The sequence below is a fragment of the Spermophilus citellus genome (genome assembly GCF_964194105.1).
Source record: "Spermophilus citellus genome assembly, chromosome: 1".
Classification (NCBI taxonomy): Eukaryota; Metazoa; Chordata; class Mammalia; order Rodentia; family Sciuridae; genus Spermophilus; species Spermophilus citellus.
The window spans coordinates 158,879,730-158,894,700 of record NC_138182.1 but is presented as its reverse complement, the minus strand read 5'-3'; the positions used below and the strand labels follow the sequence as shown (position 1 = coordinate 158,894,700).

The window sequence follows — 14,971 nt, the reverse complement described above, 5'->3', positions numbered from 1 at the left end:
GAATTAAACAGCCTGTTTATGTGTCTTCTCCCCCAGCTGACCAAAGTAAGTGAGGCAGAGACCATGTATGGCTGCATGCCCATCGCCTAGCCCACTGCCTCACAGTTGATGGTTAGTTAATGGTTGGCAAATGGAATTGAAAGCCATGGCAACTTCTGAAGATCATTCCTGGTGTATTATCCAAACTCTGTCATTTTACTAGCCACATAACCTGAGCTAGTTCTGTATTCTTCCCAAAGTCAAGATTCTTCATCTATAAGTTGCAAATCGCGGTGCAGCAAGGATAGTAATAAAGATTCGAGGAGTCAGGTTCCTGGTATGTAGCAAAAGATGTGCATTGCTGTGCTTTCTCCTTCTGTTCATATCAGAGTATGTGGTGCTAGTACGCTCCCTCCACAACAGTACATTTCAGATATTTTGGTTCAGCAGCAAGTTTTTTCTCTGCATGAAATCTTCCATGGACTCTCCTGTCTATAACAACTAAAAGCAAAGCTGTGCTGGTATAGGGAAGCAGTGAGGGGAAAGGGCCTCTGGGCCCTTGGCCATCCCATGGCCTCCAGCCCCTACACACAGCTAGAAATCCTGCTTCAGGCTATACTGTTGCTCACTTGATTCCCCACTACCAAGGCACAGCCTTAGCACTGGGGAAGGAACTTGGCACAGACTTTTTCTCCCTAATAGATGTACATCTATGTAGTAGGTGTACTACTTTTTCTCCCTAAGTCACAACCTGGAAGGTTAGGTTCAGAGAGAGTAAGTGATTTGTCCAAGGTCCCCAGGAACAGCTGACCTTAGTCAGTAATAGAGCCAGTGTTCAAAAGAGATGAGAGAATAAATGCCTGCCTGCTAGGACACAGGGTCACCCACTTTTAAGTTGACTCTTAAGGTGGTGGCAAGCTCTCCTTTTTTCTTCTCAGATTCATTTTTCTGCTTTTCCCCCTTCATTCCCAAATCAAAGGAAAATACTGAGGTGGTGGAAGTCATCCAACACCAGGTGCTCTACCACCACATTCTTCCCAAGGGTTCTCCTCTCTGCTTCCTATCTCCTTCTAAAGACCTTATTTGCCTGCTGATGCCTTGAAGTGGGGGTGATGCCCAACAAATTGATTATTCTCCAGATGTGAGTCCATCAAAGCTTATTGCAAGGTCTCAGAGTCTCCCTGGGCTGTGGAACTGCTTTTACATGTTCATGCCATGGCCTGGTATGGCTGTCCATGTAAGCCATTCGGCACGCTTTGAGTGTGGCCTCAAGTCATTGAGGCCAGCATAGTCATGAGAAGCATTTCTGTTGGAAGGGCACTCAGATGTAGCATCAGGAGGGCACATGCATTCCCAGCCACCCAGAGCAATCACATCTTCCTTCCTTTAAGACTGTATAATATGACTTTTCCCCTCCCGCCTGCAGAATTGGAGAGACTGCCTCTCCAGCAGCCATGTTCCTCACATGAATCCCCATTTTGGTCTTCAGAATTATTGTCCCCATTTTGATGAGTCCACAGGGACCCAACTGGTAAGTATATGAGTTGCTCAAGTTCACACACAACTCAGGCCAGGGAGGCAGAACCTGTCTCTTTTGAGTCCCAGCCTTCTTAGGCTGTAGGACCAACACAGGGGCTTGGTATGAACAAACTATAAAAACCTTACTCTCTGGGGAGGACAAACCTGTCTGATCACATTTCACCCTCATTCCGGCAGTGTCAGGGAACAGGCCAGGATTGTGAGGCTGTGTCTCCAGCAAGTTAGTGGCAAAGCTGGGTCCCAGACCGATGTGTCCAGTGTCATATTGTGTCTGATAGATGACAGACCTGCTGAAACTGCCTCTTGTATTGACAGGAAAAAGAGAAGGCCCAGTTGGCAGCAGAAACTCTGAAGCAGGCAAATCGTGTTTCTGGAAGCCAGGAGCCAAGGCCTGCCAGGGAAAGGCTCTTGGAGTGGCCTGACCAGGAATTGGATCGAGTCAACAGCTTCCTGAGCAGCCGTCTGCAAGAGATCAAGAACACTGTCAAAGACTCCATCCGTGCCAGCTTCAGTGTGTGTGAGCTCAGCATGGACAGCAATGGCTTCTCTAAGGAGGGGGCTGCTGAGCCTGAGCCCCAAACTGTATCCCCCTCAAACCTCAATGGCTCCTCAGAGCAACGGCCTGACATCAACCTTGACCTGTCCCCTTTGACTTTGGGCTCTCCCCAGAGCCACACGTTACAAGCGCCAGGTGAGCCGGCCCCACCGTGGGCAGAAATGAGAGGTCCCCACCCACCATGGACAGAGGTGAGGGGCCCCCCTCCTGGTATCATGCCTGAGAATGGGCTAGTGAGGAGACTCAACACCGTGCCCAACCTGTCCCGGGTGATTTGGGTCAAGACGCCCAAACCAGGCAACCCTAGTTCTGAGGATTCAAGCTCAAAGGAGGTCCCCAGTTGCAAGCAGGAGCTGCCTGAGCCTGTGGCCACAGGTGGGAAGCCACGGAAAGGCAAAAAACAGGGTAGTCAGGCCAAGAAGAACGAGGTGAACCTGGCCTCCCATCCTCCAGCCAACACAGAGGTTCCCAGTGCCAAGAGCCAGATGTCTGGCCCCAAGCAACCAGGCAAGGCCCCAGAGCTTCCCAACACAGGCAGCTGTGCTGAGGCTACAGAGGGCAGCCGAGGGAGCCGGCCAGTATCAGGTTGGGCTGACAGCCCCAAAACTGAGAAGGAGAAGGGCAACTCCTGGCGGAACTGGCCAAGTGAGGTCAAGGCACGTCCTTCAGAGCTGGAGTCTGTACAACCCCCAGGCTCAGCAAGGCCACAAAGCTTACCCCAGAGCAAGAGCCGCAGCCGCAGGAGCCGCAACAAGCAGGAGAAGTCAGCCTCCTCGTTGGGTGAGTGCACCAGGAACCAAATGGCTGGCCCCGCACCCCCCAACCAGGCCACAGGGTGGAGGGCAGTCCTCGTGTATGGGCAGTGCTGCCACCCAGAGCATGACCCCAGAGGCTTGGCTGTGGGCACTGAGCCCTCCTGGCTCTGTCTTCCTAGACGATGTGTTCCTGCCTAAGGACATGGATGGGGCGGAGATGGATGAGACTGACCGGGAGGTGGAGTACTTCAAGAGGTAGGTGTGGGCTCACAATTCTCCCACTTTGCAAGGGGAGCCCTTGCCTATACCCAAGTCCCATATTGTACCTTGAACTTTAGAAAGGCCTACTCCCTGACTCTTTGGGGTACCTCACTACCCCTCCAGGCCCTGCCACCTAGCTGGTCTGCTGGAACCCAGGTAGCCACTTTCCAGAATGGAACATCTAGGAAGGAGCAAGGCATAGGGAGGATGTGACACATCAGGCACCCCCAGATCTGGGCTTTTTCCAGCTTTTATTCACTCTTTAGTCATTTATATTTCCTCTACCATGCCTGGGCAATCTAGACAAGGAGAGATCGAAAAGTATACAGCACAGTGATCAGTGCTATTAGAGGTATAAGAGCATGAGGGGGTACAGGATGGGAAGAGGATGGGGGCTTCAAACCAAGCTGGGGAGCAGAGGCAGGCCATGAAGCTTTCCTAGGAGAGGTGATACCCAAGCTGAAACCTGAAAATTAAGACTGAGTTGGCCAGGGAAAGCATAAGGCATTTGAAGTGTGGCCAGGGTGTACCAAGGTCTGAGGGTAAGGGAAGCAAGCATACTTAGAGAAATAGAAGCCCACCCCATATGTTAGAGAATGAACTATGAGGTTAGGAAGGAGCTTGAATCTCAGGTGGGGGTGGTCTTCCTGTCCCCCTGGCCTCATGGGCAGTGATTCTTGAGCCAGCAAAGCTCCCATGCCTGCCAGACCCTGATACTTGGGAGCACAGAGGTTGTGTTACATCAGCTGGTTTCTTAGCGGAACACCTAGTGTCTAGAAGAGGGGTCCAGCGAGGAAGGGAGGGAACCTCTGATATGCTTCTTCCTGTCTCCCAACAGGTTCTGTTTGGATTCAGCAAAGCAAACTCGTCAGAAAGTTGCTGTGAACTGGACCAATTTTAGCCTCAAGAAAACTGCTCCCAGCACAGCTCAGTGAGGTAGAGACCCCAGGTTACTTGCATCCCCTGTTCTCTGCCATCTTATGTGCCCATTCTCTGCTTTGGGCAAGGGGTTTGGATTTGGGGCTTGTTGGCCGTGGTCTCTGTACCTCTACAACAACCCCACATAAGCCAGTTGGCAGTGTCCAAAAATCTAGACCCCGTCTCTTTTCCTGCAGCCACTCAACCCAGGCCTCTGTTGCTGCACTACTCCTTTCTGGCAGACCCTTCTCCTGTAGGGTCCCTTCATGGACTGCCATCCCTGGGCTATCACCACCAAGGCTTAAGCTCTCTACCAGCTGCCAGGCAGCTGCAGAACCCCTGGGGCTGCCCTCGGTCCTTATACAATCAGGTCTTGGGTTTAGATCCCACTTGCTTAGCCTGGTTCTTCAATGCAGATGATGAGAGTGGCTTCCAGCTGAAGCAGTGTGAAAAGAGAGCCAGCCCCAAGGGAGCAGTGAAGGGCAGATGAGTGAGAACAAGGATTTGTAGATATGGAGGATTTTATTGTGGGAAAAGTTCCCTGAAGAAGATAGTAACCAAGCTGCCTCCAGGAAGAAGAGACCCAGCCTCCAGATGGCTCTGGCCTTCCCTCTAACTCCCTGCATAGTTCCTTTTGTCTATTTTTTTATTTTAATTTTTAATTTTTAAATTTTTGGTTCTGGGATTGAACCCAGGACACTATACCACTGAGCTACATCCCTAGTCTTTTATTTATTTATTTATTTGTTTGTTTGTTTGTTTAATTTTTAAAAAATTTTTTAGGTATAGATGGATACAACACAATGCCTTTATTTTTATGTGGTGCTGAGGATCGAACCCAGGTCCCTCCCGTGCTAGACGAGCGCTCTACTGCTGAGCCACAATTCCAGCCCCAGTCCATTTTATTTTTTACTTTTAAACAGGGTCTCGTTAAATTACTGAGAGTCTTGCTAAAAATTGCTGAGGCTGGCCTCGTATTTGTAATCCTCACATCTTGGCCTCCCACATCTCTGGGCTTATATATACCACCACATCTGGCTGGTCTGAAATATTGACGTTGTATGATATTAGACTGGGTACACACCCTAGGAGAAGGCATTTGTCTGGGAACTTAGTGCAGAAAAGGGCAGCTGGCAGGTGCACCTTAGTGCTGGGCTTGGGGCCTTGCAGTTGTGCACTTTCCTGTCTTAACCCTGAGTTGTGCCCCTGGGGTAACTATACACTTACCCTTCAAGACGGTGGAAACCTAGGGTAGGTAAGCTGAGCTCATTACCCCCACCCCTGTTCTTCTCTTTCCAGTGCCAGAACAACTCTCTGGGCTGAAGTAACAGGCTTCCTGGACCCTCACTCCCTAGGGACAGCCTGGAGAACCTGAAACCAAGGCAGTCTTCAGGGCTGCACTCGGTGTGGCATCCTTGTGCTGTCTCTACCTCAGGACTATCTTATTTAGACTCCCCTCAGCCCTCTGCTGGGGATGCTGTGCTCCCTGATCCACAAGATATCCATACCCTAGGATCATCTTCCAGGGTTAAGGTGTCTTCCTGCCTCTTTTCCACCTCCACAGAATCAGGAGTAGCAGAGACCCAGGCACTTCAACTGTTATTTTCCTAATGAGAGAAAAAGGGTCACATCTCCCATAAGCCAAATTCCACTGTCATTCAGGAAGCCATATCCAACCATCTTCTCCCACCTTGGCTGATCTCTAAAATATGCTCTATGCATGAGAGAGCAGTGCTGGCATGGACTTGGGACCTAGCCCAGGCTGTGTCCCTAGAGCCTAAGGCAGGAATATGAGTACAGAGCTGGCTTTGTCTAGTACCTGCCAGTGGGAGAGCAGATAACTAGTAGCTACTTAGCTACTTAGTCCTGGCCCAGAAGGGTATTCTGCAGCAGGGGTCCTAAGATCCTCAGAAACTATCCCTCACATGCCAGAACCCCAGCCCAGGACTAGGGTTCTTTGCCTCCCACCCGCCAATAGGGTCTTAACCTTCTTCTTCTGCTCGAGGTGATCCAGGGAATCTATTCAGTATTTTCAGCCTAAGGAACAAAAATAGGAGACCATTGTTCTTACCTCCACAGGGACCCAGAGTCCGTGTAGGTCGGGCGTGCACTGTTCTCACTGTGATCCTACTCTTTTATTCTTTCTCAGCCCTGCCTAGGTCAAGCTTCTTCAGGGCATCCTGAGGCCCCGACTGCCAGCTGAAGGTCTACAGTTTTTCCTCCCACGTGTCCTGCCCACCTGCCCTGACCCCTCCCTGCTCCTGCCATCTGGACCAACCAAACGCTGAATGGATGCTGTGCTGTGCTAGAGTCCCTCAGGACCTCGGCAGAGCCGCTTCCTGGTGCTATGCAGCCTCCACACTCAGAACCTGGGGACTGGGCTGGCCTGTGCTGTGGGCCAGGGGCTGATGGTACTGCTGGCCCAACACTGCTCTCTTTGTGTTCAGTTTTTTGTTTTTGTTTTTATTTTATTTTTTTTTCAATTCTTTACTTTTGATACTGTGAAGATCTTTCATGCTGAAAGATAAAGCAACATTTGGACACAGAGTTGATGTGAATGGTGATTTGCTGGTCTGAGTGGGGGGTGGGGTGACAAATATACTCAGAAGCATGGGATCACCTTAGTCACTAATCCATTGTCAGCAGTTTGTCCTGGTTTCTATTAAATCCTTAGACTTCTTCAAAGCAATCCTAAATGGAACAGTTAGTCCATTTTACAGTTGAGGAAAGTGACTCCACTGAACTCTGACCAAGCAGGACTGAGCAAAGGCCTATGTAACTGTGGGGTCTGTGCCCTTTCCTCCTGTTGGAGGGACTTTGGTATGTGAGTTTGAAGCAGCCCTTCCCAGCTGTATGTCTCAGCTTGCCCCTTGACAAGATGGGTGATCTGCAAGTTAGATGTGGTCTTTCTGCATGCAAGGGTCTAGGAAAGATCATGGGCCTCTACGGACAGTGCCCAATATCCTGGCAAGTTACAGGTTCCTTACGCTGCCTTAATTTAGTCAGGGAAAGTTGAGGGTAAAATGATTTTTTATAAATTAGATCTAATTTCCTAGAGGGAATGGGACATGTAGTCTAAGATAATGAACCAGTCTGTAAAGTCAAGCAAACTGTCTCATCCCCCAAATGGACGGAGGTGTTTTGGAAATTCAGATTTAAATATGTATATCCTAAAATGACTCACATACATTTATGTCCAAGTTCCCTATCTCCAAAGTAGTTTTCGTTACTAAAGCCAACTCTTAACTTGAGCTTATGTGGGGTGTTCTGTGTCTAGAGGAGAGTTCTATAACTGGCAAGAAGGCTCATGGAGCTTTATAAACAGGACCAGAAATCACAACCTCCCTTCCCCACCCCCAGGTTGAGCCCCACCATGATACTGCGTGAATGTGTTTTCTAAAGAAGGGAAACAGCATTTGACCGCGTGCAAGCAATTCCTGGTCCCTGATTTGTTCCAGTCTCTGAGGAAGTGTGAACACTTCCTTGTGAAACCTTTCTCATATTTATTTGTGTTCCTCTTCCTGCCATTCTTGCACCAAGCTCCAGCCTTAAAGTTGAATTAGCATAGCTGTCCAAAATGTGGCTCCATCATGCCAAAAGATGAAGACCTGATCAAGTAGTCAGTTTGCTTACAGAGAAAAGCTTATGTGAGTGGCATTCAGGGTCTTTTGTGCCTGGATGCCCGATGCTTAGCACTCATCCCAGCCATGCAGTTTCTAGTTAGGCTTACTACCTGTAGGATTCCCAACATTTTTTTTTCTCATCTTTCCCTCTTCCCCAATTATCTTCCTTCATAAATTCCTATTAATCCCACATCTCAGATGAGAAGCCATTTGTCCTGCCTTTTTTCCAAACATGGTTCGTTTTCTGCCTTCTCAACTAATCCACAAAACATCTCACATGCCAAGTGTATTGTCTTGTTCATCCTTTATATGCTTCAGCACTATGCACAGTGCCCAGCATTTACTCCTATTAAACATGAATGAAGGAAACCATGTTATTCCTCTTTACTAGTCCCCAGTGAAATTGAATGTATAACTTAACAGTCACTGCCCTGCAACATCTGGGCCCAGTATCCTTTTCCTACCATGTCCCTGGTTACCCCGGCCTCTCACCAGCCATGGTGATCTCTTTATTCCCTGAAGAATGTATGTACTTGCACATCACCAGACCTTTACTCCTGATGTACTCTTGCTCAGGAAGCCTCTATTTTCCACTCCCTGCAATGAGATTCCCACACTTCCCTGGAAACTCAAATCCAGTGTTTGCTCTAAGTCTTCTAGTTGGTCACTCTGATCTCTATTATAGGATTTACAACAGTCATCATTTACATATGTACAGGGCCTCAATTAAAAACCACTGTCATCAGGATTTTATTTATCCCTCACCACTCACTGCGTGGTCTCATAGATGAAACCAGTCAGAGCGGTTGTGGGTGTTCGGGGTCATTTATTTATCAAGCCCCACCCTGCTCCTGTGGAGACAGTGGCAGGATCCCAGCTTGCCAGATCCGGGAGCCCCGGGTCACTAGAGGGCTTAATGTTCGCTGGCCGCGGCGTACTAATGGCGTCATGCTTTAGGTCTGGCTAGGTTAACCTGGCAGGCTGCCCTTCTCCCTTCCGGGTCAGTCTCCACTGGGAGTCTTCTTCTGGATGGGTTTGAACCTTTGCGCATGCTCCAAATCCTTCAGTGTCCTACACGTCGTACCTGGTGTCTTAGACCCTGGCAACAGTGGCGTAGCCACTCACAGCCCCGCCCCCACCTCCTGAGGAAATTTGTCCCTCTGCGCGATCCGGCTCTCCAAGATCGTTGCTAGGCGCCGACGTCCGCTTCTTCTCATCGGATTGGATCTCGCTCAAAGATGAGGCGTGGTTTTGCCGTGGCGCGCATGCGTGCGACAAAGGATGGAGGAGTCGGAACCCGAGCGGAAGGTGGGAACGAGGCTGGGGCCCACGCGGGTGGGGAGCGGGAGTGAAGGTGGGGGCGATGTGGAGTTCGGGTCTAATTCGCTTGTATCTGTAGCGCGCCCGCCCGGACGACGCGACCGCAGGAGGAAGCCGCTCCGAGGATGAGGATGAGGACGATGAGGATTACGTGCCCTATGTGCCGCTGCGACAGCGCCGACAACTTCTGGTGAGGGATCAGGGTCGGAGGAGGAATGGGGGCGTAACCACCGGGTTTCATTGGGATTGGAGGAGGCGCTGGCCTTCCCCAAGTTCCGAGACGATCTGAGAACTAAGTTTCTGTACACGGGAGCGTAGCCCCGAGGCAAAGGAAGGACTGGCGATCCGGCCTGAGGAGTAAGGCAGTCTGCGCCTCCAGGCACAGGTCCCATACTCAAAAGCCCGGATCCTGATGCAGTCTCCCCGGGGACCATGCTACCCTCGCCCCGAGACAGACAGACACACACACACACACACACCACTTTGGACTTGATTCTGAGAGACACTGGTGGAACCACAGCTCCAGAAACTGCTGCAGCGAAGACGCAAGGGAGCTGCAGAGGAAGAGCAGCAGGACAGCAGCAGTGAGCCCCGAGGAGATGAGGACGACATCCCTTTGGGCCCTCAGTCCAACGTCAGCCTCCTGGATCAGCATCAGCACCTCAAAGAGAAGGCTGAAGGTGGATTGGGCAACGCTGCCTGGGCAAGGAGGAGGTACAAACCAAGCTTAGTGCCTTATTTTGGTGTCTCACATCTTCGGGTTCTTTTCTCAGCACGCAAGGAATCTGCCAAGGAGAAGCAACTAAAGGAAGAAGAGAAGATTCTGGAAAGTGTGGCTGAAGGCCGAGGTAGGGTTGTAGCTAGGACAATAAGGAGGTGGATTGAACCATCTCCCCGCAACCCCAGGCATTTAATATCTCATAGGATCTGGCCTCTGGGAAACAGGAGCCAGCTCTGAGTTATGTTTGTTTTCTCAGCCTTGATGTCAGTGAAGGAGATGGCCAAGGGCATTACATATGATGACCCAATCAAAACCAGGTATGTCTTTCCAGACTGTTCAGTTGCCCATACTTAGGATGGTGTGTGGCAGAGACTAGCAGTGACACCCCAAGCCCAGCTGTTCCAAGGCCTCTGTTGAACCCTACCACCCGCCCACAGTTGGACACCACCCCGTTACGTCCTGAGCATGTCTGAAGAGCGGCATGAACGAGTTCGGAAGAAGTACCACATCCTGGTGGAGGGAGATGGTATCCCACCACCCATCAAGAGCTTTAAGGAAATGAAGTTTCCTGCAGGTATCTGGGAACAGAGGGGAAATGCTACATTTTTCTAATCGAGTCTTGGTGAGGTGTGCCTTAGCCTCCACTGAGCTCAGCATTGTCAGTGTTGAGTCCAGACAATAAGAATGGAGAGATTTAAAAAGGGATAGCCTTAGACTTATTTTTCAACTGTCCCAACTGTATATGTTCTCTGTCTTCTGTAACAGAGTTTCACTGGGAAACTGCTATTGGGTTTAGATAGCTGTGGGTGTGAATACTGGCTCCAGCAAGCCCACTGGCATTGGACAAGTCTCTCTTCCTTTCTCTCCCTGAGCCTGTTTCATCACTTGCAGCTTGTGGGGTAGTGCTGATCTTACAGGCTCTAGGACTCTGATAAAGCACTTGCTGTTTCCCACAGCCATCCTGCGAGGCCTAAAGAAAAAAGGCATTCTCCACCCAACACCTATTCAGATCCAAGGTATCCCTACCATGTGAGTATGGACCATGGACTTGGGGTCCCTGAGGAAAGCAGTGACAGGGAGAAGCAATAACCAAGTGTCTGACTGGAGAAGTAGTTGCTGTTTCCTGCTGGACCTGGCCCTCAGGCTATCTTCTCCTACAGTCTTTCGGGCCGGGACATGATTGGCATTGCCTTCACGGGGTCAGGCAAGACGTTGGTGTTCACATTGCCCGTCATCATGTTCTGTCTGGAACAAGAGAAGCGGTTGCCTTTCTCTAAGCGTGAGGGGCCCTATGGACTCATCATCTGCCCCTCGGTAAGATGGGCTGGACTGGAGGGCAGGGTAGAGACTGGGATCACCTGGTGCCAGCTTTATCTTTGTGCCTACAGCGGGAACTGGCCCGGCAAACCCATGGCATCCTGGAATATTACTGCCGCCTGCTGCAGGAGGACAGCTCACCTCTCCTGCGCTGTGCTCTCTGCATTGGGGGCATGTCTGTCAAAGAGCAGATGGAAACCATCCGACAGTACGTAGAGGCACCCCTGCCCCACACCCCTCCACAAAGTCCCCAGAGAAGCTTAATTTAGCCATTTTGCAGATACTCACAGAAGTCTCCTGTTGGGGCCCAGCTCTTAAGGACCCTAAAATCTTATGGGGAGGTGGATTGAGGTGAGACAGAGACATATGGCCAGGTACTGTGGGAACACAGTAAATGGAATGGCCTAGGCATCTTGAAGGTAGGAGGTCAGAGAAAGCTCTGCAGGAATGGTGATATTTGAATTTTGAAGAGAGGCAGTTCAAGCAGAAAACACAGAAGTAGGGATCAGGGGTGTCCAGAAAAGTCAGGGTTGTTCATTGCAGTCAACCAAGGAGGCTGGGGCACTAGATCAAGGATAGATCAGAGTGGCATGCCCTTTCCACACAGTTCAGACCGCATAGACGTTGCCAGATGCCATGGACCAAGCCTTGGGGTCACTGATGGGCCAGACCCCATTCCTATTTCTGAGGCATTTTCAGTCTTGGGGAAGATGCAGGCACAGAAAAGATGAAGTCAGTACTGGGAAAGTGAGCCAAGCAAGCCTCCAAGGGGGCTGCAGGAGCCTGGGGTAAAGCCTCTGCAGGGTTTCAGTATAGCTTTCCTGGGGCTAGGAGAGTGACCTGAGAAAAGGAGGAGGGTGTCTCAGGCCAAGGGCTGGCAAGAAAGTTGTAAGCCCTTTATTTTATTTTTATGTGGTGCTGAGGATCGAACCCAGTGCCTCGCGTGTACTAGGCGAGCGCTCCACCACTAGCCACAACCCCAGCCCCTGCAGGCCCATCTTATATGCTGTATGTATAGGGCAGAATATGGAGAGTAACAAGCAGAGGACAGGGGAGGAGAGTGAGGAGAGAAATCCTAGAGCAGAACAGAGGCAGGATGCCATCTCTTAGTAGGTGATAGGCAAGTAGCCCCAACCTCAGGGTCTCTCCTTAATTCGCAGTGGTGTACATATGATGGTGGCCACCCCTGGACGCCTCATGGATTTACTACAGAAGAAGATGGTCAGCCTAGACATCTGTCGCTACCTGGCCCTGGATGAGGCTGACCGCATGATTGACATGGGTTTTGAGGGCGACATCCGCACCATCTTTTCCTACTTCAAGGTGCCTCCCCCGACCTTTCCAGGGATTCCTATACTGCCCCCCACCCCGTGCATACCACATTCAATTATGGAGGGCCCTGAGCCTCTGCACTGCCCCATCCTCTGCTCCTACTTCAAGGGGGCTATATCCCAGCTGCTTAGTATCCCCAGAACCTATCCCCTACACATCTTGGCCCATCCCCACCAGCCCTGCATGCTTCAGCCCCAGCCTCCACCCTTCCTCAGGGCCAGCGGCAGACTCTACTCTTCAGTGCTACCATGCCAAAGAAGATTCAGAACTTTGCCAAGAGTGCCCTGGTAAAGCCTGTTACCATCAATGTGGGGCGTGCTGGGGCCGCCAGCCTGGATGTCATTCAGGTGAGCAGGCATTCTTGGTGAACAGTCTCTCACCTGTGAGGACTGCATCTGGTGAAACTGATTGGAAAAAGGGGTTCACTTCATGTTAATTGGAACCCCTTGCTCTTAGGGGTTCCGGCTCTTGGTGGCAAGAGGCGTCTGGTTATCTCCTGGCTCAGATTAGAAACCCAGCCTTCTTTGGCAGGGTCATGGCCAGTGACCCTAACCTTGAGATCACCTGACCTGGCCTCTTTCTGGCAGGAGGTGGAATACGTGAAGGAAGAGGCCAAGATGGTATACCTGCTTGAGTGCCTGCAGAAGACCCCCCCTCCTGTGAGTGCAGCTAGTCCAGGCTAGTGCCAGAGTCCCAGGACAAGGAAGAGGGTAGTAGGGACTGCATGCTGGGGTAAAGTTGGAGGAACACCCTGTGACTAGAGTTGGCCTTCCTGCGTAGGTGCTCATCTTTGCAGAGAAGAAGGCTGATGTGGACGCCATCCATGAGTATCTGCTGCTCAAGGGGGTTGAGGCTGTTGCCATCCATGGGGGCAAAGGTCAGGGCAGTGCATGCATTAGCGTGAACCCTGATGCTATAGCAACCCTTCACCTATCCCTTCCCCTGCCTGACCTGCTTGCTTCCAAAACTCCCACCGTAACTCTGATAGCTGCTGCCTGACCCTCCCTAGACCAGGAGGAACGGACCAAAGCCATTGAGGCATTCCGGGAGGGCAAGAAGGATGTCCTGGTGGCCACAGATGTGGCCTCCAAAGGCCTGGACTTCCCTGCTATCCAGCACGTCATCAATTACGACATGCCTGAGGAAATCGAGAACTACGGTGGGGAACTTCAGGGACCAGGGGTATGGGGTAGACAGAAGGACCAGGCCAGGTCCCCACCCTGGTGCAGTGAGCTAGAGGCTCTGTCCTTCTCTTTTCAGTGCACCGGATTGGCCGCACAGGGCGCTCAGGAAACACAGGCATTGCTACGACCTTCATTAACAAGGCCTGTGGTGAGTCTGTCAGCAGAGCCAACTCAGCTGTCCCCCAGGTCCTCCACCTATGGCTACCCAGGTTCTGACTGTGGGACCCAGGGTAGGCCTTGATGGTTCTTCTTTCCCCCTAGATGAGTCAGTGCTGATGGATCTCAAGGCCCTGCTGCTAGAGGCCAAGCAGAAGGTGCCACCTGTACTACAAGTGCTGCACCCCGGGGACGAGTCCATGCTGGACATTGGAGGTGAATGCTGAGCAGGCGCAAGTTCTCTGGGGTTGGGGGCAGAACACCACAAAACAAAACACTAGATATTGGTGGACTAGGGGGACCTAATTGGGAGAGGGGAAAAGGTCCAGAGCCTGGATTCTGACCCTGTGACTTTGCTAACCCTGCCCCATCCCTCCAGGAGAACGTGGTTGTGCCTTCTGTGGGGGCCTGGGCCATCGGATCACTGACTGCCCCAAACTTGAGGCCATGCAGACCAAGCAGGTCAGCAACATTGGCCGCAAGGACTACCTGGCCCACAGCTCCATGGACTTCTGAGCCGTCTGTCTTCCCTTCTTATCTCCAAGAGGCCTCAGTTCCAGGACTCAGCCACCCTGTGTGCACACAGACACCAGCCCCGTGGACAAGAAGCCAGCATCTTGGCCCAGCTGGCCTGGGCTGTTCCTTGTACCCCAGCCACCCCAAAATTACTATTTTTGTTCTCCTTCCCTTCAGCTGTCATTAAAGCACAAGCCCCCTCTCTCAGCCCCAGCCCTGCCTCTGTGTCTCTGCCGTCAGCCCTCTGAATCCTGGACAGGCCTTGCCTTCCAGCCTCCAGCAGCCCTCCTACTCCCCCTCCCAGCACCTACCCTCATGTTGGCTAGGGAAGGAAATGCCAGTCAGTGTCCCTCCTGGGTGCTCAGAGGTGTGGGGACCATGAATCACAGAGGGGCCAAGGGGAAACAGCTGAGCCTCTGGTCCCCCTGGCTGGCTGGCTTAACTGTCAGCCTCTCTCTTCCTGTCAATTTATGTTGCTCTGGGCTGCTTCCTGCCTTTGCCCCTGCCTGCCTGTGTGTATTCCTCGTCAGAAACACTTAGTTCCATTCACCAAGGAGGCAGCAGATACCACAGGACTGCCAATCAGGCCACAAGCACCCTATGGGGGCTGCAAGGACCCAGACAAGCCTGGCAGAAACCTGCCTGGAAAGCCCACAGGAAGGCAGGAGATTCATATGCAAGTAAAGGTCGGTCTCCATCATAAGACTGCCAGCAGATCAACCTGGATTTTCATATCTACTAAGAGGAGGGCAGAAGAACAGTACAGCAGCGGCTGTGTATTGCACAGTTCCTCT

General features: G+C 51.4%; 2 protein-coding genes across 13 annotated transcripts in view; both read left to right on the top strand.

Annotated features, from left to right (window-relative positions):
* Positions 1-6,555, top strand: part of FAM193B (family with sequence similarity 193 member B) — a 32,260-nt gene extending 25,705 nt beyond the window's left edge. For 9 of the 12 annotated variants that reach the window (XM_081270374.1, XM_081270373.1, XM_081270368.1 and 6 more), the window contains 5 exons: positions 1,406-1,510; positions 1,834-2,854; positions 3,009-3,084; positions 3,929-4,026; positions 6,158-6,555. In XM_081270374.1, coding sequence (XP_081126500.1) covers positions 1,406-1,510; positions 1,834-2,854; positions 3,009-3,084; positions 3,929-4,025 — 1,299 coding nt within the window. In that variant the 3' untranslated portion in view covers position 4,026; positions 6,158-6,555. The remainder of the gene's footprint in view (positions 1-1,405; positions 1,511-1,833; positions 2,855-3,008; positions 3,085-3,928; positions 4,027-6,157) is intronic. The other 3 variants (XM_081270378.1, XM_081270372.1, XM_081270377.1) reach the window with 1 other exon arrangement.
* Positions 6,556-8,820: 2,265 nt separating this feature from the next.
* DDX41 (DEAD-box helicase 41) lies at positions 8,821-14,384 on the top strand. The gene is made up of 17 exons (XM_081305277.1): positions 8,821-8,939; positions 9,031-9,141; positions 9,472-9,631; positions 9,725-9,799; positions 9,929-9,989; positions 10,110-10,246; positions 10,629-10,701; positions 10,833-10,986; positions 11,061-11,197; positions 12,150-12,312; positions 12,537-12,668; positions 12,909-12,980; positions 13,102-13,198; positions 13,331-13,480; positions 13,582-13,653; positions 13,767-13,877; positions 14,041-14,384. Exons 1-17 carry the CDS (start codon positions 8,913-8,915, stop codon positions 14,175-14,177), a joined length of 1,869 nt encoding a protein of 622 aa, XP_081161403.1. The 5' UTR covers positions 8,821-8,912; the 3' UTR covers positions 14,178-14,384.
* The last annotated feature ends 587 nt before the right edge of the window (positions 14,385-14,971 follow it).